Below are 27938 nucleotides of genomic sequence, written 5' to 3' on the forward strand. Positions count from 1 at the left end.
TTTGTTTTAAGGAGTGGTGCTTTTTTATCTGTTAGAGATGCACATTAAAATGTTGTGGATGAAACATTTTGCCTGAAATGTGCTTCCCAGTAATCCCCCCCGAGCAGGGTGGTGGTGGGTGGTCCAGTAAAATGAAACAAAATGAAACAAGCTTTGCCGTGAGTTTGTAATTGTTGGAGCCGGGTGATGGCTGCACGGGGGCTCATTACAGTGCTCGCTCTGCTGGAAATTTTCATGACAAACGTTGGGGCAAACAAAAGAAGTGAAAGTGGTGATTCAAGCAGACATCCGTGCAGCTCCGTCATAGCAGCGTTATTCACAGCAGCTAAAGGGGGAAAATAGCCTGGAATGTCCACCGGTGGATGCATGCATAAACAAAATGTGGTGTGTACACACGGTGGAAAATCTTTCAGCCTTAAAAAGGAAAAACAAATCTGACCTAATGCAACACCGTAGATGGACCTTGAGAACATGCTAAGAGAAACAAGCCAGTCACAAAAGGATCAAGACTGTACGATGCCACTTAATAGGAGGAACTTCGAGGAGCCAGATTCACAGAAAGTGGATGGTGGTCGCCAGGGGCCGGGGGGGGGAGGGGGGAGGAGGAGGGAGTGAGGAGTTAGTGCTGAAAGGAGCACTGAGTTCTTCAGTTTTGCAGGAGGAGGAGTTCCGGGGACGGATGGTGGCAATGGCTGCACAGCAGGAATGCACTAAATTGGTTAAGAGGGTAAATTTTTTACGTGTATTTTAAGAGCACTTACTAATAAGAAAAAATGGAAGAGAATGATGTTGGGGTAAAAAGGAAACATACACACACATGCACACAGAGAAAAGAGAAAAAAAGAAAAAGAAGAAAAAAAAAGAAAGACCTGTGACTAACCTAGTGCCTGGGACACAGTAGGTGCTCAATAAATATTTTTTCTGAAGGAATGAAATACTGCTTGAAAGTAGAGAAACTGGGGTCATGACTGAATCGTGTCCTTCCAAATTCATAGGCTGGTCTTAACCCCACTGAGGCTGGTTGTGGAGATGGTGCCTTTAAGGAGGTAGTTAAGGCTAAATGAGGTCACCAGGGTGGACTGGAGTCCTCATTAGAAGGGGAAGAGACACCAGCAGAGCCTGTGCGCACAGACAGCAGCCGTCTGCTGGCCACGGAGGGAGGCTTTGGGAGAAACCAACCCTGCTGGCACCTTAATCTTTGACTTCGAGCCTCAAGAACTGCGATCAACGGATTTCTGCCATTTAAGCCACCTGGTCCGTGATATCTGGTCATGGCAGCATGAGATGATTAGTACCCTGGGCTTCTGATGAGCAGCTGGTGTCCTCGTGAGGGATGACCCACCTCTCCTGCCCTCTGAGGCTGAGGCCGTGCAAGGCGGTGACGGTACATCAGAATGATACAGAGAAATGCTAATGTGTGAGAGCCTCGTCCTTCCTGTGTGTTCCTCCTCACGGCGACCTGCACGGTGGCCACTGCTGTCAGCCTCATGTCATAGCTGAGGAAACAGGTGCAAAGGAGTGAGGGCGTGGTCTGGAAACACACAGCTAGGAGGTGGCAGAGCCAGGACTTAAGTTTGGGTCTGACTCCGGCAACTGCATTTCTAACCACTGTGGGCGGACTTGGGAATGCCCGCCCTGACTACTGTCCTCCAAGGGCTACTGGTCCACTGAGTGTCCAGTGTGAATGACCAGAGGCAGTGAAAGCCTTTTCCTCTGTCTTCTACTTCGTCCAGCCCACCAACACCCTTCTCCACCCCTCACCATTCCTGTAGAATGCAAGAACTTCGGAGTGAGACAGACCTCATTTGGTGATTAAGGGGATTATGGTTCTGGAACCAGAATATCTGGATTTGAATCCCGACTCTCCTATTCACTCAGCTGTGTGATCTTGGGCACGTTACTTAGCCACTCTGTTGCTTCCGTTTCCTCATCCGTGAAGTGAGGGTAATAACAACACCTGCCTCACAGGGCCGTCGGGAGGATCCGGTTGGACAGAGTACATAAAGCACTTTGTCTGGGGTTCAGCACGAGTTACAGCTCAGCTATCACTAGTTTGGTGAGCTCAGGCAAGTCAATCCATCTCGCTGCCTCCCAGAATTCTCATGTACAGAGAGCATAATAATATCTTTCTCACAAGAGTGACAAGAAGATTGAATAAGATAATGTTAGAAATGCAATAACTACCCTTACTTCTTCCTTGGAGGCCTAAGTGAGCTATAACCATCACTTACAATCTTCTCGTGGGAGTGGGGGGAATTGACCTTCTTTCTTTTTTTAGAGAACTTGAACATTTTCTGATTATAAAAGTAACACATTTGGTATACACACAGAGGAAAAAGGAAACTGCATGTGTTTATACCAGACTGTTAAACTATTTTTTCTCGGGGGAGTGAGATTGAGACATGCGTATTTCCACTTTGAACTTGATCTCACTCGTGTACTATTTACATTTTTTTTACAACCACCAAGTATCACTTTAAAAACGACAACACACACTCACTGCAGATTATCTCCTGTTTTTTCACATTTTTCTTGTAAGTGACATTTAAAAAAAATCATTTGGAGTCTTTGTCTTTTGGTCAGGAGTTTAATGACCTTTATGCCATGTCTGCCTCATGGCTATCATTTTGTTTTATGCCGTTAATTTCTGCCGCTTCTGAGGGGTGTCCTGTCTTCATCTTTTGTGACAGACGTGTATCCATTTGTTTTCACCTTCTGCTGGGATATGGGAGGCAGAAAACCTGCTTTTCAGCCTGTTTGTGGCTGATGTTAAGTCTTTCATAAACATGTCTGAAATTGCATTCTCTCTGGGGCAGGGGTGTCAGACTCATTTTCACGGGGGGAGAGGCACATCAGCCTCGCAGTTGCCTTCAAAGGGCGGAATGTAATTGTAGGGCTGTATAAATGTAACTACTCCTTAACAGCTGAGAGCTCGGCGCTGCCGCCAGGTAGAAACAAGGTGCCCGGCTGGATAAAACAAGGTGGAGGGCTGGATTCAGCCTGCGGGCCCTGTGTTTGCCACCCGTGCTCTGGTGACATAACTGAAGAAGAATGTGGTAACAGTGCAGTCAGGAGTCTGGGTTCGAATTCTGACACTGTCCCTTACAACCTGGGAGAACCCAGGTGAGCGACTCAGCCTCTCTGTGACTCAGCGGGACAGTAACTACGCCTATGTCCCGCACTGGCACACGGCCGGAATGAGTGAGGAAAACACTCCCCGCGGCGGGGTATACTCAGCTGATTCTCCTTCAAGGGGCGGAAGGGAGGAGCGTGCAGAGTGCGAACCAGGTGGTCCTTCGTAGATGCCTTCACTGCCTGGAAGTCGTAGGAAATTCCTCACTTTAAACATCAGGAGCCCTTACGTTCTCTGGGTCAGGGGTCATCGAAGTCCAGCCCGGGGACCGAATCCAGCCCCTGCACTCATGTTGTCTCAGGCTGTTTCACAGAGCAATGGCCGGGTGGTGGTTCGCCAAGCCCCAAACACTTCCCAGCTGGCCCTTTAAGAAAAGTTTGTCAATTTCTGCTTTCCACCAGCCGGATAATCATCCTTCTTTCTAAGTTTAGGAGAAGCAGCCATTTTCTCCCTTGTCCCATTACAGCCTCTCAAAAACTAAGTGGCTCTTAGCATATATTAAAAGATTTTTTAAAAGACCATTAGCGTCTGCATTTAATTGTCCACAAGGTGGGGATACTTAATCAAAAACAAAACTGGAAAAATTGAAAAAGACAAAGATGCTGATTACAAGCGGGGATCTTCCAAGGCTGGGACATGAGAGGCGAACTTGGCCACCAGGGGCCAGCTTCCCGGGGGTTTCTCCACCTGACCTGCTCTACGGTTTTAGGTCTGGGATTGGCCACCAGATGCAGCGTCTCTCTGCCCCTCTGATGTGCCGCCCCCAGGTCCCTGAAAACCAGGGTGGCAGCCCACACCCCTCACTCAGAGAAAAATGATCAGGCTCTTCTTCCCTATGCCACGTCAGGGTCTCTGTAACAGGCTGCCCCATATTTTTGGTCCCTCAGGGACAGAATAAGTGAAATGGTTTTAATGTCAACATCAGGACTTTGCCTATGAAACGGTGAGGTGTGTTAAGGTCCATGAGCATGGGTCAGACCGTCTCCTGCATCATGTGTGGTCTCAAGTGTTTCACTGCACTTGATGGCCATCATCCTACATGATGGCCACCTGACCCCGGGGGCAGCAGTGCAGAGAAGAGGAGGGCTCTGCAGTTACCAAGTCCTGACGCCTCTTCAGAGGGGTCAGCTTGGCTGGGACTGAGTCCCCATAGGCTCGGAGGCACTGGGGCATGGGCTTCTGGCCCAGAAGTGAGGAGGATCTTGGTGGGAAGATGGGACCGAGGTCCCTGGGGTCGGTAAAGAAAACATAATCGCGGTGAGACCAAGTGTCCAATAGAGTGGCCTGGCGTTCGCCCATGAAGAGCAAAGGAATCAGGGGAGCTCAGGGGAGCAAGAGACAGCAGGGGAATGTCCTGGACCAGACAGACCAGCACAGGGAAACCGGAGAAGTTGAGGGAGCACGCCAGGCCCCAGGGAGAACAAGGGGCCAGCCCAGGAAAGGTGAACGACCGCCGACTGGCAGTCCCCAGACGCCGGCTCCCCGTGGCTGCTCCGCAGGGCCGTCAGCTTCACCCGCAAACGATCCCATCAGACATGCATGACCATCCCCCTGCTGCCAACGTGGGAATTCCCTCCTCCGCCAGCTCCACAGCTGAGAGGGGTGGAGCCTGAGCTTCCCGCTGTTTCTCTCATGTTAGAGCCCGTGTGATTTCCAAAAGGGCTCGCTCTGCTGGGGGAAGTGCAGAGGAGGCTGTGGGGACCTCACCAACAGGAAAGTAGTCTGTTCACGTCATGGCGGGGGCAGACGCCTGGAGGGGTGGAAACGTGCCACCTGATGCCCCCAAGTGCAGTGACACTCCTCTGACTGGTCTGATGAAAGCACGGTGAAAGCCAGGTTAAAATAATGCTCACAGTCGACGCGCACTGGGTGCTGCCTCTGCGGGGCACTGCTCCAAGAACAGTGCCTGCTCACGACAGCCCCTCAAGGAGGCTCCCACTGCTACCCACGCTTTACAGATGGGGCAACTGAAGCACAGAGAGGCCAAGTCCCTTGCCCAGCGTGACTCAGCTGGTAAGTTTCAGGGTGGAGGCAAAAGGTGGTCTGTCGAGAGTCAGGGCTCTGGGGGCCATGAAAGAGGTTCTAACCTAGTTAACAGTTCATTCATTCATTCATTCAGTGATTCATCAAGCAGTATCGCCTGAGCATCTAGGTGCCAAACAACACGTCAATTGTGGGAATATGAGGCCAAAGGTGATTCCCTGACCTCATGGAGTTCACAACCCAGTAAGAGCACAGCTAACACTTTGGGGTATGTACTTCATGTGGGAACTGCCCTTTTCATATGCATCTTACTATTATCACCTCCCCACCCTTTTTAGCTGGAGGCTCGGAGGGGAGAAGGGGCCTGCCAGGACCCCAGCCCAGACCCTGGCACATGCACTGTGCTCTCTGTGGTCTCCCCTCTCCTCCCCCGTCTGTCATCTCTGGGGCCATGCTCGCGCTAAGGCACACCTGGCTTTGTTCTCCTGTCCTTCCCGCCTGCTGGCCTGTGGGCTCAGATTTGGGTTTGGGGGCGGGGTTATAGAGAGGTCTCTTAGGTCTCTACCCACCATCCACAAGTGGGGTGAGAGGAAGAGGCTTTCTGGCTCCCAAAGGAGGGAACCACAGCCCCTGCCTCCTTGGAAATGGTCATGGCACCCAAGGGCCTACAGGGTCCACATTATTCATCCATTATTTGCAAATCTTTATTGAGGGCCAACTCTGTGCCAGGCAGTGTGCTTGGTATGCAGATTTGATGTGATCCTGCCCTCAAGAAGCTTCACTTGTGTACTGAAGGCCCGCAGTTTGGTGAACAGAGGGCTCGTCTCTGAAGTGGCGTCAAAGCCTGCTCTGGGGGGCAGGGCAGGACTGAGGAGACACCATGGTAACCCCTGTGTGTGCACCAAGCTGTGTTTCTGCTGGCTGGCCTGCCCTTAGTCTCCTGGAGATTGACCGCAAGGATAACGAGGATAGCAAGGCAGGTTTGAACGGGCACACAAAGGCCAAGCCTGGGAGATGTCCCCGGGCATTGGGGACATCAGTGTGTGGAGGAGGAAAGAGGGGCAGGTGCAGCTGCCCTGAGTAGCAGCAGGAAGCTGGGCTCCTCATGGCTGTGACTTTGAGAGTCCCCAGTTGAAACAGGCGTTTGATGCCTGGCAGTCTAGAACCAGTGTTTTCTCCAGTTTAATCTCTGGTTACAATTCAAACTTCTAGGCCCAGGGGTCCTCTGAGCCCCTGTCATCCAGGTGCGAGGGTGAGAGGGTGGCCCTGAGTCCTGGGAGAAGAGGAAGGATGACACAGAGAGGTGCCATCATGGCTCAGGCCCCTTGGTCCCCTCCTCAGCCTCTCCGGTGACGGCTACGGCTCCCAGCCCGGAAGGCACATACCTTCACACCGCAGCACGGCGCTGTTCCAGACCACGCTGCCCTCCTTCAGGATGCAGGTGATGGTCTCCGAGCCCTGCGTCCCGAGGAAGCCTTCGTCACAGAGGAATGAGATGGAGCTCCCCAGCTGGAGGCTGTCACCGAACCGTTTGCCGTTCACCGGGACGCCGGGATCCGGGCACTCGTTGTGTCGGAAGGCTGTATGGATGGGGGTCAAGGGTGTGATTAGGTGGAGCTGGTGTGCGGATTGAATGCCACCCCCCGGCAAAGAAAATCAGCTTCATTAGGATGTTCCATCCTAGACCTCATCCACTTCTGGTGGGTTTAAGAACCCACCGTGCTGGAGGGAGAGCCAGATGCCCTAAAACCAGGGAATGATGCGCCACGGTGGGCATAAAGCAGGGGATTGTTAAGCCCCATCTCCTGCCTTCCCGAGCACCTCATCCCATTTCATCTAATGACCATTCTCAGATCGGCAGTGGGCTCAGTATTTCTCATATTCGCTCATTAACATCATATAATGATCTCATGAAGTAGCTATTATTATCCCAGTTTGCAAATGAGGAAACTGAGGCGTAAGGAACAGATCTGTCTCCTCACTGTCAAACCCACTCCGTGCTTCCCTAACTCCAGACAGTGATGGACCACTTATGTCGCAGGTGAGCCGGGCTCTAGCTCCTGTGACGCTAATAGACACTAAGCACCAGGAAGTAGGTGCCCTGGAATCAGCGCTGTCTGAACCCATTTCCCTCATCCCCATGCTGCTGTCAGGGTGCCTGGTCCTCTCCCGGGCAGTTGATAATGCAGTCGGGGGTGGGGAGGACAGAGTCAGGACACTTCTGGGTTTAATCGAGCTTTGCCTCTCGTTAGCTACTTGGTTCTGGGCAGCTTATGTAATCTTGCTGAACCTCTGTTTCCTGACCTATAAAATGAGATCATACTTCCCTGGCAGGGTCATTCTGGGATAGAAGTAAAATGAAAGTTGATACGAATAGGACAGTGGAGAATACGTGGTCCAGCTCCTGATGGATGGCGAGGGCCCCTGAAGAGTGAGTCCCATCCCTTCTTCCCGTTCCCCTCGTCTCCACCAAGCACACGCCTGGGTTTCCTCCCTTGGGGGGTGCCACCGCTCCAGCACTCAAGTGGCGGAAGCCACACCCTGTTTGCCTCCCTGCTGTTTTAAGGATGGTGGCCTTACAGTGGGAACCAGGCTCCATGGCTGCGTGGGCAAGTACTACTTTAAAAACTTGATTTACACGCCTCTGGAATCGTCTGGCGATGGGAACATTGGCACGGTCAGAAACAGGCAGCTCACCCCAGGGGCTGCTGGATCTTGCTGGCAGCAAGAGGCCTATAGACCTAGGGACCCTTCTGACGGAAAGGGAGCTGTGGGGGATCTGGCGTGGAGATGAGTGTGATGGTCCCTCCCAGAGCCTCCACGAAGTCCCCAACTCCCTTCCATCCTTTCCTTTTTTAAGTTGCACCCAAAAGGGATGCAACCCCCTTTGCAACCCTTTGACATGCAAAGCCGAGGTCAGCCCAGACCTCAGTCTCCCACACTTTCTTTATTAGGAACTAGGGCCATAAGGTTGCCCTATCACACACACATTCAAGCACACGCTCACACACGTATGCACACACAAATCTGACTATGAAGCTATTTTCGATATCTGGAATCATAAGCTCTACGTCCGGGATTTCAGTACTGCCCCGTTCTACCTGCGTGTCTTCTCCAACCTGCCTCCTGCCGTGCGTGTAAAGGTGTTTTTGGTGTGGGGTCCACCAAGGTGACTGCAGAGTGCTCGCACAGTAGGTCAACAGAGTGCTCACACAGTAGGTGCTCAGGAAATAGTGGTTTCTTCAACATTGTTGAAGATATTCCAGAAGTGGTAGGGGGGAAGGACTGGGTTCAGTCCAAGGAGCTCGAGGGGTGGGAAAGAGTCCCGGGTCCTTGTCATAGGGACACAGGTTACAAGTCGCCCTGAGGGGAAGCCATGAGACAGCTGCCTGGGGAGGGGAGCTCCCGACAGACTCTGGCAGACTCTGGCTCAGCCTGGATGGCCGTCTGCTGGGCTGTGCCCCGGGAGATGGCCGTCCTGAGGGGGAGACTACACTGCAAATCCTCCCAAACACTTGTCCGCGGACTGCTGTTCACCAGCTTCATCAGAGCCGCCTCAGAAGCCTCTTAAGAAGTAGATCCTGCAGCCTCAGCCCCTTGGAGACTCTGATTGAGCAGATCTAAGGAGGGGTCCAGATTTTAAAAAAATTATTTCTACTTAACCATCCAACTGCCCATCTGTACGGATGCACAGAAAAATACCCGATGTCTGTAAGAGTGCTCACCAAATGCTGGCAACAATCATCTCTGGGTTGGGGGTTTGGGGCGGTGGTCAGCATTTCTCCTTTGACCTGCCCTGTGTTTTGAGTGTGTGCGTACTGGGTGTGTATCGCTTTTACAGCAGCAGAGAAAACTAGGGCAGGCACTCGAGGTAGGACCTTGGTCCTCAGGTCGGGCCCACCACCCTGTGCCTCCTTTTTCCTCCCAAGGACCCAGAATTTGCTCCTCTCCTGGAAAATGGGGACTCACTAGGGTCTGGTTTGCCTGGGAGACCATGAGCACACGTATTTGCTGCAGGCGCCCCACGAGTGACCACACTGCCGCTGACCCTGCAGAGTCCTCAGCTGTCACCATCCTGGACAAGTGGAGTTTCCCTGGAGACCCCTTACTCTTCTTCGTCCCACTTCCCCAGGGGAGAAGGAGCATTGAGTCATTCGTGGATCTTTCCACTCAATAAACATTTACTGATCCTTACCACGTACCAGGTGGGCAGACAAGTAATACATTCCCCTACTGGTCCAGAGCTCACGGCCTCGTGGGAAAGCAGGCTGACTTAAAAGCTAAAGCTGCACGGATAGACAGGGAAGATCAGGGAAGACAGGCTGGGCCCTGCCTCCTCCTGCCCATCGATGATGCGGGCAGGAGCAGCCTGGAAGAGACGGGCTCTGAGGAGGCTGTTTCTAGTGAGTTTCGAGTCTCGTGTCCTGAGGAAGGTGCTGAGGGGAATGGCAGGGGAGTGCTTTAGCTTGGGTTTCCCTTGGAATCTGGGGTCCCCAATGGCTGGCCAGTTGGCCCCTATTGTCTTCAGCTTCATTCGACCCCAGGGACAGGTGAAACAAGGAGCAAGACCTCTGCGCCACGGATGAGGGCGGAGGCTGGCGGGTGGGGGGGTGGGGGGGAGATCAGTTCTGTCAGAGTCACCAGAGGGACCAGCTCTGTGCCTGTGCGTTTGTGTGCATGGGGCGGCACTGGAGGTGGGGACTGGTGTTTCATAAGCAGCCTCTGGGAAAGGGTCTAGGTAATTCTTTAGGCAGACCCAACTTTAGCCCCATTGGGCTCTATGTCATCGGCCAAGGTCAGGAGTCTACAGCTCATTTATGGCCTGATATGTACTTCTTGCTGCCTTTGGAGACTGGTTACTTCCAGTCTCCAAGGTTCTGCCCCCACCCCCACCCCACCCCCACTATAATCCATGGGGTTATAATCCGTAGGAGACACAGAGATGAAAAGAATCACCGCCGAGCTTCAGGCTGCTTCTAGAAGGGGCCTGACATTGAAACTGGGAGTGACAGATTCTGGACTGTGGCCTTGAGAGGCGCGATGAGGACATGCCCCGAGAGTCAGCTCCAGTGGAGTGTCAGAGCCGGACAGACACAGCGCTCCAGACTTTTGATCCCGATTTGAGTGTGGGAGCGGGAACTGAGTGAAGCCGAGTGTGAGCAGCCCCGCTGGGCACCTACAGGCAGCAGTATGTGGGCGTTCAAGACCATGGGGAGCAGATCGCAGAGGGACCAGTCACTAATGAGGGGATGACGGAGGCTTGCTCTCCCTTGGGCCCTTCACGGTTCTAGCTGTGCTTTCTATTTCTAGGAGGCGAGGGGTGGGAGACATGAGGTTCCAGGCTCTTTTTGCATTATATGCAGGAAATCAATGCTGAAAAGAGAGGGACTCCACAGCAAAGAGCACCCTGGCCGGCAGCCAGCACTTTACGCATTTCCTGGTCCTGCTGGAGCCCCGGGCCTGCACACTGCAGCCCCTGGAACTGGCCCGCCCACATCGACACTGCTCCACTGTCCTCAGGGGCTGGCACTCAGAGGGAGGGTCCGCTGGGGACAGAGGGAGGACTCACTGGTAAAGGTGATGTTGAAGCCCCTCTTCCCTGTGGAGTGGTCCGTCTGGAACTCGAGACGGGCCACGTGGCCGCTGCTGGTGATGGAGGAGGGGAGCTGGTTTCCTGAGAAGGTGCCCAGGACGGGGGCCTCAGCGGTGGCCCCATCCTTGATGACCAGGAAGTCGAACTGAGGCTCCACGTCGATGTCGTTGAAGGCCAGGTGGATGCGGCTCTCGGGCCGGGCCAGGATGAGCCAGACACAGTGGAGGTGGTTGCCGTAGTCCTCTGGGTAGTTGGGCGACAGGACGACCCCAGAGGGGCTGGTGAAGTTGAAGAAGCAGGAGACTGCAAGAGAAGAGCCGGGGAGGTCAGGAAGCGTCCCTGCTCTCTACCTGGGCCGCTGAGGGCTGGCAGGGGAGCGCTCTAAAGAGGGGAGTGCTCGTAGTCTAAAGAGCAATTGAAAAACAGTGTGACGCAAGGGCTGGGCTGGACTGGCTAGGCTCTGAGCCCTGGGCAGGGGACATGCCGGGTTCCGTGCTGCGTGTGGCACCGGGAAGGGTCTCTCTGGCAAAGGGCAGACGGGGCACAGTCGCTCTTCTCGTGGCTCCTCTCTCCCCCTCAGTGTGCTCACCCCAGGCAGCGTCTCATGCTCCTGGTCCCTCGTGTCAGGGAAGAACCATCACTCAAGCTCAAGTGCAGTCAGAGCGCCCAGCTCCTTATCTGGGGCGACCCCCCAGGTGGTAACTGGAGTGGACACAGTCCAAGCCCATTGCTCTCCTTGAAACATTCTGGTGGGGGAGTGACAGGTGTGCCCTGGGGATTCTGACAACCTCAAAACTACAGAACTGTGCTAAGGAGGTGTCAGGTAAGCACCGCCTTTCAGCCACCGGAAGCTTCGGAAGGAACCAGGGGAGAAAGGTGACTGCGTCTCACCTTGACGCCCTGCCCACTTCCTGTTATCCCTCTTGTTTTGCCCCAAGGATCTACATCCCTGAAGACCCTCCCTTTAAACCTGGTCCATGCCAGTAACTCACAGACCCTAGAATGAAGCTGAGGGAAGGGAAGGGCCACACATGGAAAAACAAACAATTACATTGAACCAAAATTTTAAAGAAAAATAAAAAAATGAAAAAAAGTAACTGCAACAACTATGCCAAAGGCAAATATCAGTATTGAATTAGAGTTTTTTAATTGTCTCTGAGTATCACCAAGATGAGCAAAGAGTATGCTCAGAGGGTTCATATGAGAAAAAAATAGAATTACTATGTAAACACAGTCCATTTCAGTAGAAGAAATAAATAAAAATATACAACCCAATATTGCGGAGGCTTCATCGAAACTCATATGTATTTATTGCCAGCTGGAGTGTAAAGTTGATATAATCCTTTTGGAAGGGAGTATATGAATTCTCATCAACAGCTAAAAAATTATTCAATATTCTGCCTCAGTAACCTCTAGGAATTAATTCAAAAGAAAAAGCCACATGGACAAAGAGGTTTATAATGACATAATTTCATTACAGAGAAAAAATGTGAACAACCTATGTGTCAGTTCTGTAATGTGAGGTATATTGTAACATTTAATGTGATGCAGTTTGAACACAATTATTAAAGTGATAAATATGATCCTGGAGGAAGGAGAATGTTAAACATCCTTCTAAGTAAAACGGTAGATCATAAAATTATATGTATACTTTTGATTATAGCTCTTGAATATTTATTTCTATATGGGTAAAGATTAGATGTGAACCCCAAATAAAAACTGTATTACAGCAATAAGTTTGTGAATGATATTTTATCAAAATGAAACAATATTTAATTTTTCTGACTGCAGAAATGATAGAGGCTCATTCTAAACATCTTTAACATATAAATAAAAGTATAAAGAAGGTAGAAACTAATATAGGCAAAGATTTTAATCCCTTTATAACATTTATATTGATGTCTGGTGTTGATAATATTAAAACTTAAATAAATTAAATATTTGACTTATTAAATAATGATACAGTTAAGATGAAAAATAATAAAATCATGTTTGCAAAAAAGGAAAAACAAGGGAAGGGTGTGACTCCTCTGCCGAGTTCCTCCTTCCCTCCCCCACTGCACCCACTCCCCCCTTCCTGCGTCGGTTCAAAAGGCCACACAGGGCCCTCCCAGCGGATTCAGTAAAGGGAAGCTGATCCCCAGACACATTCGGCCTTGCCCTTGTAATCTCTGCCTGTTATTGAGTACAGACAGAGCTGGAGTTGAGGGGAAAGGAGGACATGGAAGAGCTTTAAGGCAACACATGACAGAGCTGATAGTAATGATTATTATTATTATTATATGTTATTGGGGGTTTACTAAGTGCAGGCACTGTTCTAAGCATTCCAATCAATTGCTTAAAGTATCATAATAACACTACGAGGTAGATACTGTTTTCAACCCCCTTTAAAGATGAAGACACTGAGGCACACAGAGGTTAAGTAACTGGCCAGGGCTGGGCATCCGGTAAATGGTAACAGCCAATTCAAGTTCATGCAAATCAATGGAAATTTAAACCCATCGGACTCCAGGGGCCAAGCTCTTAGCGGCCCCTCAACACTGTCTCCCAGCAAGGGAACTGTACTGCCCATTGGGCTTCAGTCTAACAGTGGAGTCACAGCTTGTTCTTAGAACCTGCTGAAGATCCGGGTAACGACCCCAGCCATCACATCTGCACTGAACTGGGGACTCTAGGCCGGACTCGGATGCCCTCACACAGCTATCCCACCACCAGCTTTGTGGTCATGCAGCTGCGAGCATGATGCAAATAACTTGGAGTCCTAACCTAACAGAGACAACTACCACCTGGAAGACAGAAGGAAAAACCACGTGGCCTGCCCCTGAAGAGCAGCAACACAGTGAACCGAAGACAAAGAAGGCGCCATGATTTCGGAGGGAATATCATCGGGGGAACGGTAAGCATGTGAACAAATGGATTTGCTGCAGCGGAGAATCTAATTAACAGCACTCGAGTCTCCACCCCAACCCCCTCCCTCTATCATTTTATCCTTCTTTACGTTACAGCCATGGAGCGTCTGTGTTGTAAAGCTCCAGGGGTACCACTCTGAGCAGCTACCCGGCAGCTCTCCCTGTCAGTCTCTGAAACTGTCTTGTTCACTTGTTGATGGCCTGTCCCTTCTTCTTCCCAGCTCATACACACATGCTCCAGGGGAGCAGAAATCTTGTGATTCCCCTGAGTCCCAAATGGTTCCCACAATGCCCGGCACATCGTAGGAGCTCAATCAATATTTGCTGAATGAATCCATGAGTATGTAATGGGTGATGACGTCTGAAGCGATGGCGACACGAATACACGTGCCTCACATTGCGTTCCGAGACCCTAATGCCAGAGCTGACCAAAGTCTGTAAAAACGGGTGGATGGATGCTTGTATCAGCCCTGGAAACCAGGGAGAAATGCTGTGGTGTGCTCCTCCACGCATTTCTCTTCGACGCAGCACAGATCTCTCCCTGTGTAATTTAGAGCAGGAAAGGGTACGACCCAGCCAAGCTGTTAAACAATAGAGATAATAGCTCCCAACGTTAAAGACCTCAGGAATGTATTATTCGCATAACGGTCATAAAAAGCCACTTGAAGATGTTTTCTACTGAACCCAGAGATGAACAAAACAGAGAACTCAAGTATGGGAAAGTTGTGGTTAATAAAAATTTTAGAAAGCACTGGCAACTGGCAAATAAACCATATAGTAAAGTATCTAAATAATTGCTATAAACATAGTTATAAAACAGAGTGCAAGTTTAACAATTATTCTTTGGAAGAGAAGATATAGGATATCACTCCTGCCCAAACCCCAGGGTAAAATATTGCAGATTATGCGAATATGAAGAATAAAGTGGGAGGAAGGAGATATGCTAATTTCCTCAGCTCAGAATAAAATTCTGTTACATAGTTTCTGTGGTTCGCTTGAGAACTATAGGTTAAAGCATGGTTTAAAAATACTAAACATAATTAGTAATGGACTATAAAGTAGCTTATCTTAAAAATCATCAAAGGGTCAATGTAGCAAAAATTAAAAAGTTAAAAAAAATAAAAAGGAATTCAAAGGAAACACCAAGGAAGTATAAAAAGGAAAAGTATAAAGTGAAATGCTAGAAAAACCCTAAAATATTATTTATAACAATGAATGTATATAGGTTAACCTATCCTAGTAAAACGTAACCCTCATGTGGGGACAGGACAAAAGGCTTAAGCAAGATAAGGGACTGGGCCAAGATGGCTCAGACAGCACTGTAGGGGAGGGGGAAAATTTACCCACAGCCTGGCCATCGCAGAGTCTAGAACCGTCTCAGGTGATTCTAATGCACAGGCAGGGTTTGAGAGCTACTGATGGAGGCAAATACAAATGACAAAAAAAAAAGGAGTTGTAATATATCAGACCCCTGGGTAATATCAGACTCTTGGATGATCCTTTTTTTTCAGGCCGAGCCCTCTGGATAGATACCAAGAAACATTTGTTTTTGCACCTAGAAAGAAACAGCTGATAATCTGACACTAACAGAGAAAGAACATGTCCCTGCCGCTGGATCTCCCATTGCAAGAGAGACCTCAGGCCTGCTGCAGCGAGGGCAGGGAAGGGAGTGTGCATGGTGTTACAAAGGCCTCTCACTGGAAAAATAGGCTTATATGTTACACTGAAGTGTTTCTATGAGAGAACAGAGTTTACTTCTCGGTGCGAGGAAGACAAAATGTGTTGTGACTAGATCTCATCACCATCCACCATCCAGTTTAAAAGAAGGAAGATGAGGTGTGTTCTCCCTTTGGAAGTAGTTATCAGGTTGTGCAAATGGATCTTGACCTTGGATAAACCTTTACATTAGAGAGCTCTCATCACCTGACTCAGACTTTTGAAAAATAATAAAGGTAGGAAACTTGATAACGAGTGAAGTACAACTGTGCATGATATCAGGTTACTATTTAATATGATCTTGAGTAGAAAATAAAAGGAGGATTTTTCTTTGTTTGTTTGTTTGTTTTAGCCCTGGCCAGCGTGGCTCACTGGTTGGAGCATCTTCCTGTAACTGAAAGGTTGAGGGCCGATTCCCGGTCAGGGCACATCCTAGATTGTGGGTCACCCCCGGAAACAGGCATGGTCGCCTGCGACTCCCGGTCTGGATGTCTATGACTCCCTGTCCTGGTGCGGATCCCCGGTCTGGGTGTCCTGCTCTGGGAGTGGAGGGAGGCAACCAATCGATGCTTCTCTGGTATCGATGTTTCTCTCTCTTCCTTCCCCTCTCTCTAAAGAAAGCAAATGAAAATGTCCTCAGGTGAGGAAAAAAAAATAAATAAAAGGAGCTTTTTGGAAAACCCTCTTTAACTATCTTTTCTTCTGGTGTTGTCACTGCTTTCAAAATGATCATTCAATTTCTAGAGGACTGGCAAAGCAAAACAAAATCCAAAGATGATATTTTAAAAATGGATGATGCTCACATTCAAAATAAAGATAAGACAGTTATGATACATTATGCCCAAAAGCACTGAAAAGGACAAAATGAACTATTTAAAAATATATAAGAATAGAAAAAAATATGTTCATCTGAAGCCAAAAGTAAATAAAGATAGAGAGGATCTATAAAATACTATGAATGTGTATGTGGTATATGAGACTCTGTAACTTCAAGCCAGAAACATTATCTTATTTACAAGTGCCCATAAAATACTACAGAAAAAGACTTTATATTAGGCTGCAAGGAAATCTCCACAAATTCCTCCACAAACCAAAAACTGTTGGGGCATATTTTCTGTTCGCAGTGCAAATAAACTGGACATCAATAATAAAATAATAAGGAAAAATTCTAATCACTTGAAAATTCATAAAACCTTTTCCTAAATAAGGTCTTGAGTTCAAAGAGGGAACAAAAGCTGCCAAAACAGACAACTTTAATGATGACAATGATATTAAGCCAAAGCCGAATTTAAAAGCAAATTCATAGCCCTATTCATTATCAAATAATAATTAAATTAAGTAATATGAGTGTTTAAACTCAACAAGTAACAAAGAGAACAGTTAACCGACATTAAGGAGAGAAGGGAGAATAAATTTACTAAAGATAAAAGCAGAAAAAAATAACTAAAGAGATCAATAAAAGATAAACTTTTCATTGGGCTACTCAAGAAAGAAAAAGAGAAAAGAGATGAAAACACAGAAAGAATAAGACAATAAAGAGATAAGTCAATTATAAAAGAACAGTAAGCCCTGGCTGGCGTAGCTCAGTGGATTGAGCGCGGGCTGGGAACCAAAGTGTCCCAGGTTCGATTCCCAGCCAGGGTACATTCCTGGGTTGCAGGCCATAACCCCCAGCAACCGCACATTGAAGTTTCTCTCTCTCTCTCTATCTCCCTCCCTTCCCTCTCTAAAAATAAATAAATAAAATCTTAAAAAAAAAAAGAACAGTATTATAATATACTAATAAATTTGAAATATTTACAAAATGGAGAACCTCTCAAGAAATTCTGAATTATCAAAACTGTGAGAAGAGAAAAACCTGAAAAAGCTGGAAAATACTTAGGGAATAAGTGGTTTCATGGCTACAGCTTTAAAATTTTAAACAAACTATAATAGCAATGTCATTAAAGTTAATTTTGACACAAATACTCCTATAAAAAGTATGTATGATACACATATTCACAGCCACATGCTCACACACCAACACACCCAGTGTAAAAAATAAAATCCTATCTGCAAAGTACTAGCAGATCAAATTCAGCCCTAAAACATTAAACAAACATGACCTTATAATGGAAACAACACTATTTTTTAATTAAATTTATTGGGGTGATATTGATTAATAAAATCATATAGTTCTCTTCCTCTTTTTCTAATCCTCTCCCAAGGAGATATTTACTGACTTCAGAGAGAAAGGAGGTGGGGAGAGAGAGAGAGAGAGAGAGAGAGAGAGAGAGAGAGAAACACCGACATGAGAGAGATCCATTGGTGCCTCCCATATGCTCCCCGACCAGGGATCGAACCCACAACCTAGGTATGTTCCCTGACCTGGGATGGAACCTGTGACCTTTCTGGTGTACAGGACGATGCTCCAATGAACTGAGCCACCTGGCCAGGGAAAGATCATGCAGTTTTCAAGCGTACATTTCTATGATACATGATCTGTATGTCACATTGTGTGCCCAATCTACACCACTGTATATGGTGATGGAAGATGATTTGACTTTGGGTGGTGAACATTTTGGCAGGTGGAAAAATTTTTAAATAAGACACTAATAAACTATTTTTGTGCATGATGACTGTATATGGTTAAGATGACAACTATCCTCAAACAATTTAACATAATTTCAGGCAAAACTCACGCCTTCCTTCCCCTTCCCCCCAGCCATCCCAGAAGTTAAAACAATCGTTGAGCTCCATCTGTTGGAATAAACAGGTGAAAACAGTCAAGCTCTCCTTCAGAGAGATGAGAAATAATAGCATAGAAAGCGCTAGCTGGCATCCAAGAATGTGGTATGCCTGAGTTCCTTAACCCTCACAGCAGCTCTCTTGAGGTGGACACCATTATTATCCCCATGTTACAGATGCAGAAGCTGAGTCCAGGTTCAGTAAACTGCCCACAGTCACAAAGCACGTAAGTGACGGTGCTGGGACATGCAGCCAGTCCAGCTGGTTCCAGAGCCCAAGCTCTCAACAACGAGACCTACCCTCTCCCAGTGACAGGAGGGCTTGCCAGTTCAGCTACGGAAACATATTACAAAGCTGTAATAATAAAATCTGTATTGTAATAGCTTCATATGTGAGATCAATGGAACCAAGAAAGAAAGTTCAGAAACAAATATGGACATCTCAAATTTTAGTGTACAATAAGGGGGCTTTTCAAATTGCAGGGCAGAGGGTGACTGATTAACAAAAGACGCCGGGACAGATGGCTAACAAGTTGTAGAAAAATTAGATCCACACCTCGCTCAATGTACCACCAAAGTAGGGGAAGAAAACATAAGAAATATTTGTATAATTTCAGAGTAGGCAAAGGGCTTTCTTAGCATTATATCCAAGTTAGAAATCATAAGGAAAACAATATTCTTAATTACAGAAATGAAACATGTTTGAAGGGAAAGTATTTGCAAGTAATTATAATGAAATATTTACCATGTTTAACATATAACAAACGACAATTCAGTAAAAAGATAAACCCTCAAAGCAGAAACTTGGGCCAAGAAAACTAACAGCCGACCAATGAAAGAATAAAGCTGGTCAATAAAGATGCGGGAAAATGTACAGTATATGACAAAACAAAAACTTCAACAACAGAGCTACCATTGCGGGCTTGGCAATGACATCGCATGGAAACTTGGGAAAGAAGGGAGAGAAGCTGGCGGGGCAGATGGAGGCGAGGCAGCCAGGAGGTAGGAGGAGAAACAGGAGAGCCGTTTCCAGAAGGAGGAAGGGCTATTTGTTCTGAAATGCAGCTGAGCATCTGCGTATGATGAGGATGGAAAACAACCCACTAGATTTCTTGCAACAAGAGGCTCACTGGTGGTGACCTTGTTGACAGCAATTTCTGGGGAGGTTGACACTGAGGTCAAAATGGATGGGGTGACAAAGGACTGGGAGGTGAGGAACGGAAGTGGCAAGGGAAGACATCCTGCCAAAAAAGTCTGGGTGTGAACGAGAGTCTTAGAGAATGGGCAAGGAGACCGGGGTGTGAAGATCTTCACCCTTAAGATGGGAGAGACCTGAGAAAATGTAAATGTTGATGAGAAGGGCTTGGCAGAAAGGGAGAGGAGGCCGGAAAGACAGAAGAAGGATGACAGACACAGGCATGAGGTTCCAAGCAGAAGGGGAATCTATAGCAAAACTTCCGAAACAGCGGGTTGCAGCCCACTAGCGACCGGGCACGGGAGAGATGTGGTGGGTCATGAGCTGGATGCTCAGCAAACAGAAGAAGGAGAATGGAAGACATCCGAGTGCACCACAGGTCGGGAGAGGTAAGTACTGATTGTGGGTCACATGGTTCAGTTATGTGCCAGTGTGTGCGAGTGTCTACTGTGCTGTACTTCATCCTGGAGTGAATTTTAAGGTGTTTGAAGGCGCCTGATCTAAAGCCTAAACGGGATGCACGACCTTTAGGGGGATTGGTTTTTGATGGGAGAGGAGAGTGAGCATCTCCGTTGTAAAGGGTGGGAAGGTGGGAAGGTGGGAAGAAGGGTCGGGGCAGGGATGGCCTGCAGGCAGGCTTGGTGTGTTTGCTGTTTGGAAGTTGACGTTGCCTTCAAGGTGGGAGCCAAGGACATTCTCCAATGCAAGGTGAGGAGAGGGGGCTGTTCATGGGCTGGAGGGTAGATGATGCTTGAACCAGCTTCCACGGAGAAGAGGAGAACAGGCTGACTGGAGAAACACAGATGGATTGCTCGGCACTGCTGCAGGCTTGATTGAGATTGGTGACCATGAATTTGTAGCAGAGCCAATTTACCTGGTTGGGTGCTTTCCTCCAGCCGTGCTCACTCAAGCAGGAGAGGCCCAATGAGATTAGTTTTGCTTCACTGTGTGTCTCTGGACAAGTAAACTGAGGCAGCTCTCTGCTCTGAATGCCATAGCTGAGCTGGAAGCAGAGGCTTCACAAACCCACCCTTGAATTTCTTATGTTTCTTTCTGTTCAGGAGCTCAGTGCATGTTAATTTTCACCTGCGTTATTTTAACATCATCTCTGGCCCTGCAGCTCTTGAAAGTTATCATTCGACTTCACTGGGCCCACAGAAGCTGTGTGAGGTTCCCAAGGTCACACGCACAAGGGTGAAAGTGATCATCCTTGTAAATCAGACCACGTTAAAGCTTTGATCGCTTTAAGCAAAATACTGAGGATGCCTTCTAGAAACTCATACACATTCCAAAAGCAACACCAGGGATAAACAGACTATGCTGGGGACGTATTCCCTAAGCACACAGTATGTCCTTTTATTGGATTACAAAACTCATGAACTGTGTTCAAGTTTTTACATTCCTCTCTTTTCTTTTTTTCGGGGGTGGGGGAGAGGGACCCAGTCCCCACCACCCAGGCAGGCTCGGGCTGGGGGCTGGGGTCCTGAGTTAGAGCAGCAGGGCATTCATTCATCAGAGCTGACCTCTCCCAGATTCCTGAAACACTTTCACGCTGTGTTCCAGAATTTGGCCTGTCGCTCCTGGCTGGCCCTGCCCAGTCACGTGAGAGCCTTCCTCTTCCACCTGAAGTCTACTGTGGGGGCACGAAAGGGTCTACTTCAGGGTCACCTTTGCACACTTGCACGCTCTCCAGCATACCCCACCCCACACACGGCTCCTTGTGCACAGACCTCCTTTTCTGGGCTCCAGACCTACATATCCAGTGGTCTTTGGAACTCTGAAACATCTCCGCCTCACTCAAGTATCAATGGAAGACCCGCTGTGTGCCTGTCCCAGCTCTAGGTACACGTGGACCACAAACAAGGAGATAAGCAAGTCCTCGGCCCTCGTGAAGTTTACATTCCAACAGGAGACAAAGAACATAAGGCAGAGCAAGGGGAATACAAAGTGAAGGGGGTGGGGGTGGCCTGGCAGGGGTCCGCCACGGCCTGTCTGAGCAGGTGGTGAGGAGCCAGCCATCCCAGGGGAAGACCACTGCAGGTGGAGGGCGCTGCAGGGGCAAAGGCCCTGAGGAGGACTGAGCTTGGCGGAGGCAGAAGGGAGGCCGATGTGACACGAGCCAGGTGAGCCACGTGCCAGGAACAAGAGAGGAACCGGAGGGAACGGCGTGAGTCTTTCAGACAATGAGAAGGAGTTTGGATTTTATGACAGCGATTAAACTAAATTATGTCCAAAACCGAACTCTTAGTCTTCCCCCCTAAACATGGTTCTCCTAGATTCTAGGACCTGGGATGTTCCCTGGCTTCAGCCAATGATTCAGACCTGCCGTCGCAGAGTTGCGCGCTTTCCTTTCTCCCTCCCCTCCCTCCCCGCATACGCCTCCCCTCTGTGCACCACTGCCCTGCAAGCAGCTGCTAGCAGCCCAGACCCCTGCACATTCCAGACTTGGAATGAAACTGATGGACATCTCTCCTGGCGATCCCACGGGCACCTCAAATGCGGGTCCAAAATTGAATGCTTTATCCATTTTCCTGGGCCTCCCTCATTCCTTATCTTCATGAATGACAATACCCAGTCGTCTAAGCAAGATGTATCAGCTCCTTCTCCCTCAATCCCATATCCAATAAGTAACTTCTGTTGAGTCTATCTCTTCAACATCTTTTGGAGGTGTCACATTCTCATTATGGCTCCTGTTAAGTTGAGGCCCTCTTCCTACTGCAATTGTCTCTACCTGGTTTTCTGGCCGTAAATCTCACTCCTTTGGAATCCATCCTCCATATTGGCTTCAGAGTGAATTGTGTAAATCACAAATGTTACATCCCTGCTTGGAACTCTTTATGCAAAGACTCCCAGTTGTACAGAGGGTGAAGCCCAAACTCCTCCAAAGCGCACAAAAGACCCTCAAAAACCCAAGGCCCTTGCCAATCTCTTTAATCTTTTCTTCCCACCCTGTTTTGCTCCCCTAGCAACCATATTAGACTACAAATGTGCGAGGCTAACCCCATGTCTTGGAGAGGCTATTTCTCTTTCTAGTGTGTTCTTTCCTCCTGGACTGAAAAACAGCACTTCGTGGCTGCTCACCACGGTCATAAGGAAGAGTGTCTGGATTTCCTTCCAGGGGACCCACAGTGATCCAGGGGAGTTGGCAGTAGCTGGAGAGAGCTACCTTCCAGGCCATGGTGGGGCCTCATCTGACTCCCAGAGCAAGAGGGGAGTGACCCAGCTGGCCTAAGGCAGCACCTCCTCCTGAGCCCCCAGAAAACTGCCTTTGTACAAAGGGACTGGAGGAAGAGTCTCTAATCCCCAGAGGGGTCACCCAAGGCCCTCTGTGAAAGTCCAGCCCTAGAAACGGGGAGCAGTGCCTCCTCCAGGAACCATGGACGGAACCCAAGGAACGAAGGCACAGCAGCCACCACTGATCTGATCCGGTGAGATGAAAAATTTGCCTGGGGCTCCCGGTGGGGGATGGGTCTTCCTAGTTTGACAAGCCTCAGTGCCTGAGCCGGAAGCTGTGTAAACAGATCCTAGCTGGTGGCACTCTGTCGCCTGGATGGCTCTCTGAGTCAGACACTGCACCGCACAGTGGAGAGGGTGCTGTTTGCGTTGGGGCCCTGGGAACACACCTGGCATACTCATCATTTTGAAACCTTTACAGAGAAAAGGAGCCGTTCTTTCTGATCCCAAAGGTGAAAGCTGAAGTGAGAAGGTCAGCTGTATCTCCTTCCCCCACAAGTATGGGTCGCAGCCCCGGGTTAGACCCCTGAGGCTTGGTCAGCTTTTCCAACCCGAGTTCCACCTGAGTGACTGTGGTCCTCAGACCAGGACTTGGCTGCAGGAACACGGCCTTGGCACTGGGTCCTGTGCTACACTGCGATTGTAGTTTAGTTCTGGACAGATTGGTGCCTGGGTTGGGATGCGCTGAAACGTTGCCCATGCTATGATCCTCCAAGAAACCTGAGAATCTTCCAGCTGGGACACGTTTTCCTTCCTCCATGTTCTGGGAGCACTTGGCGGCCGCACCTATCACTGCAGTAATTCAAAGACTGCTTTGGGATAAATGCATGGGCTTGTCACACCCACTAGACTACGCAAGAGCCGTGTTCGAATCGTGCCTGTCACTCTCCCAGCGTGGAGGCCAAGGCCAGGCGCACAGCAGCCCCGCCCTTCCACAGACTGTCGCGTTCCAGTGAGATTAAAGGCAGGAGATCACAACACCGTTAGAATGTCACAGTCGGGGGCCTGGCGACCCAAGATGAGGCCATCAGCACGAGGGACAATGTTGCTCAGACTCTAGGAGGCTGCCACCGTGACAACAATTGTGCCGTGGCAGCCCCCGCCTGGCCAGCCTCACGGCAGCGACATGTCTCTGTGCGCATCGCTGCTGCACGCCTCCTTGTCAGGGGACGAACCCCCTCGGGAATGACCCACACTCCCCACAACACACTGGCACACACGTGAGCGGTCCACGGGCGTGACCTCACGTCGAAATCATCTGGGAAGAGTTCAGAATCACAGTTCCTGGGCCTCATCCCACACCTGCTGCATCAGGGTTTCCGGGGGTGAGGCCAGAATTCTATATTTTAAAAAGCCCAAGAATTTTTCTAATGATTAGCTACGTTTGGGTCCATTTGGGACTGGGCATGGCCACCAGAGACACCCCCCTCCCCTGTGAAGTTCCCGAGGATTTAAACATAAAGATGACCGACGTGTGGTTCCCACACTGGCCTGGTAGGACCCTGTTGGGCCCACTTCCTTGGGGAGGCTGGCGGCCTCCTCTGCGAGCCAGCCCTTCCCCCGGTCCCCACCTGGCCGGCCCTGCCCAGCCACACTGAAGACCTTTATGCCACAGGCTCCCTTCGCACGGCCGGATCCTGAGCCAAGTCCAGCCAAGTCCCACCTCTCAAACCTGCGCGGTGGGGTGTGTGGGCGGGCTCTGAGAGTCAACACCCGGTGGGCTTCCGAGGAGCCCAGCAGGCCACAGGCCCACAGCACTTCAGGGCCCTCCCCGTCTGCCACCCCTGCCCCACCGCGTGCGGCCCAGGACGGGGCTTCTGCCTTGTTTCTCAATTTCCTCCCCATCCCTTGTGAGCGAAGCCCCTTCTGAAACCACAGTCTCTGCCTAGGCAGGGACACCCTGCAGGGGTGGGCCCGATTCCGAGATTCAACTCAGAAGCCGCCTCCCCCCATAGGATATCTGCCTGTTTAAGAGTAAATATAACAATTGATACATGAACCCCACGGGCCTGGCAGGGCAAATGTCGTCTCCCCCTCCTTAGCCATCCTGTTAGGAAACGGTCACAGCCACCATTGTGAGCCACCCCTTCATCGGGGGCACCTCTCCCAGCCACGCCGCCCTCAGCCGGGGCTCACCCTTCCCGGCCACGCCTGCAGGGCCCAGTCTCTGGCGCAGGGGCAGAGTCACACCCTCTGCACCTCCAGCTCCCACCTCGGACTTTCTGCTCAAGGCGATGACCCTTCCGGATTACTGGGGGCCCTTCCACAGAGCACCGCACCCGCCCGCTCTGCACATCCCTAGCGCAGTGAGACCACAGCTCTTCGGTGCCCAGGTGCTTGAGGGCTGGGTTACAGGAAGGGGCCTCCAGAACTACACAGGCTGCTTTTCCGTCTCCACGAATTGTCCCAAAACACAGATGTGGGCCAAAGCAATGCCCAGGTTCCCTGTTTCTGTCCTGGGGCCACCTGTGGAATAGCGGGACCTTTAAGGAAGCCTAGAGCAACGAGGAGGCTGTCACATCGGCAGAGGAGACGCACATGACCTTTATGATGACCCCAGCCCCGATCACAAGTGGTTCCCACGAATCTTCCCCCCGCCCCCACGGAGGCTGATGCTTTCAGACCTCAGCGGATCCCAGTTCTGGCTCCAAATATTTGAAAAAGGCAATTCCAGGGGCTCTAGCTATTGTGATTGCATTTTCTGGGCCAAAAGAGAGGCTGCTTGAAATTGCACTTGTCCCAAAAATCTGGGATTATATATTTACAGGGAATAGCAGGCTTCAGCCACAGGGAGGAGAGAAAACGGGACACGCTCACTCCACCTGTGCACAGGGCACTGGGGTCGAGGTGGGAGGGGGGCGAACAAAGCACCTGCCTATTTAAAAATAAAGGTAGCGAGCAATGTATGTGACCTATATGAAGCAAACCACAAAGCTGTTATATTTAGAAAAATGAAAGTCGATGAACAAAGAGTGACATGCCATGTTCTGGATGGAAGGATGTGTCTTCTAAAATGTCTATTTTCCTCCAGTTAATTTATAGTTTAATAGGAGCGCACATCCAAAATCCCAATAGGACTTTCTTCCCCCCTCTGACAAAATGATTCTAAAATTAATCTCGAACAACAAACAGATGAGAATAACAATGAATGTTCTGAAAGAGAAAATAATTAAGGGAGGAAGGAGCAGTTTCCAGCTCCGCCAGATATTAGAACATACTATAAAACAACAATTAACATTGTTCAGTATCAAGGTTAAGATAGAACTAGAGCACAGAACAAAGGGGTGGCCCAGGAAACAGACTTAACTCCATTTGAGGATCCGGCATGTGATAAAGCAACTCCTTTCCCTCAGATCAAAAGGGAAGTGAATTACTTAATAAACTGTGTCGGAAAACCACATAATAGTTTGCACAATATTATACATTCATCTAAATAAACTCCAGATGGATTAACAAATTATATTTTTTAAAAATCGAGTTGCCGAGAAATAACCCAAAATAGAACAAACTGTTTCTCAGATCTGTGGCAGAATGATAACTTTGTCAGCTATGAAAAGAAAAAAAATACTGAGAGATTTGTCTATATAAAAATGTAAAAGACTGTACAATGCAAGCTAGCAAAGGAGAGAAAAGGGAAAACAAGAGATTGGGAAAATATGAATATTAGATACCACAAAGAGTTTCTATCCACAATACAGAAGTAATAGCACCTTTAAGTCAGAAAGGAAAATGCTGACACAGCAGTTTCACAGGCACGTGTCGGTACAGACGGCTGTGACTGCGAGACAGAGGGGGACCCGGACCGGGACCTGGAGAAGGGCCAGGACTGAGTCTCTGTCCAGGCCCTGTGATGGAGACCCTGACCCCCTCTTCATACTTCTGGCCCATGGGCACCCAGTGGTCTCTCTCTCTCCAGGGCCTCCTTCCACGAGCCCTGCCTCCCTTCTTCTATATACATTTCACGCCAGGCAACCCCTTTAGGAACCACTGCAAACCAAGTATCCGGACTGCGGTGCACGTGCATGCATACGCGTGGTGTCTGTGTGCATCAACATACACTCCCCTTCGGCACAGGCCCAGACCCCCAGGGCTCCTCTCAGACCCCAGCACCGCCTCTCGGCGGTCCCCGTTCTCACCAGGGCCCCGATGCTGCCCTGCCGTCTTTCAGACCAACTATTGCAACAGCACGACGTACATCCATGCTCTGCGAGAGGAGGGGCCGCCGACCTGCGCACTCAACAAATACGCGTTCAATAAAAGGATGAATCTTCATGGGGGCGATCCTAAAGCATCTGCAGGACTAGTGCTTTCTACTGGAAAAAAGTACATTTTGAACCACAAGAGCTCACTTTAATTTGCATAATTACGTCTTTCTTCAAGTTGGAGTGAGCTCTTTGAGGTCAAGGGCTGCCCAAATCATCTCTGAATTTGCGGCACTTATCATAACATTTGGTGCTTTGCAGAAGTTGACAAGGGCGTGCTGCAGGGAGGTATCCAACTTGTATCTATTCAAAGAGCAACTGCTGAAAGGCCGTACAAGTACTCGAGGTTTGGCGATGCTGACTAAGGTTACACGTGTTACATGCAGACTCTATGAAGACAACCACAAAGTCGCTACATTTACAAAGTAGACGGACATAGACGAGAAACAGGCCACATTTCTGAGTGGGAAGGGCATGTGTTACATGGATCTTATTCCTAACCTTAGAGCTTCTGTTGCTGGCATTACCAACTGGCGCAATATTTGGGGGAGCAATATAAGACTGACAGCTGTTAGAGGGGAGGAGGCTGGGGGGCGGAGAGGAAAAGGTAAAGGAATTAAGCAAAAAAAAAGCCAAAACAAAATAAAACTCAAAGACGCAGACAATAGTATGGCGTTCACCACAGGGAAAGTGGGGTGGGGGAGGTAGAAGAGGGTGAAGGGGGGATAAATGGTGATGGAGGGAGGCTTGGGTCTGGGTGGTGAGTACACTATGCAGATGATGTATGAGTGCTATAGAACGTTATTCCTGAAACCTATATAATTTCATCAACCAATGTCACCCCAATAGACTCAATAAAAATGGAAAGAGATAAAACCAGAGCAACCATTCTGGAGAGGAAAAAAGAGTACACACATCAGGAGTTATAAAAACGTTCCGACCCTGGCCCAGCAAACCTCACTCCTAGAAATTTATCCTAAGGAAGTAACTGAAGAGAAGAAAAAACCCCAGCCGCGTGCACGAGGATGGCCATGCCCACTCTACAGAACACAACTGCAGGGGATGGGTGGGCTGGCTAAGTCGTGGCCCAGTCACTGGACAGACTGTGCCACGGGTAATTAAGAATGACAACTACGACAGACATGTGGTAGCCAGGCAAGACATGCAACATCACGGGACCCTTAAAACCCACAGTACGAGATGGTATGTTCACTTTGATTAAAACCACGTGAAATATGCATGTACAT

The 27938-nt window shown here is 49.2% G+C and overlaps 1 protein-coding gene across 2 annotated transcripts in view; it reads right to left on the reverse strand.

Annotated features, from left to right (window-relative positions):
* CSMD2 (CUB and Sushi multiple domains 2) overlaps positions 1 to 27938 on the reverse strand; it is a 555419-nt gene that overhangs the window by 192531 nt on the left and 334950 nt on the right. For both annotated transcript variants that reach the window (XM_028512433.2, XM_036025734.1), the window contains 2 exons: positions 10686 to 11012; positions 6502 to 6696 (listed from right to left, as the gene is read on the reverse strand). In XM_028512433.2, coding sequence (XP_028368234.1) covers positions 6502 to 6696; positions 10686 to 11012 — 522 coding nt within the window. The remainder of the gene's footprint in view (positions 1 to 6501; positions 6697 to 10685; positions 11013 to 27938) is intronic.

This window comes from Phyllostomus discolor, chromosome 5 (genome assembly GCF_004126475.2).
Source record: "Phyllostomus discolor isolate MPI-MPIP mPhyDis1 chromosome 5, mPhyDis1.pri.v3, whole genome shotgun sequence".
Taxonomy (NCBI): Eukaryota; Metazoa; Chordata; class Mammalia; order Chiroptera; family Phyllostomidae; genus Phyllostomus; species Phyllostomus discolor.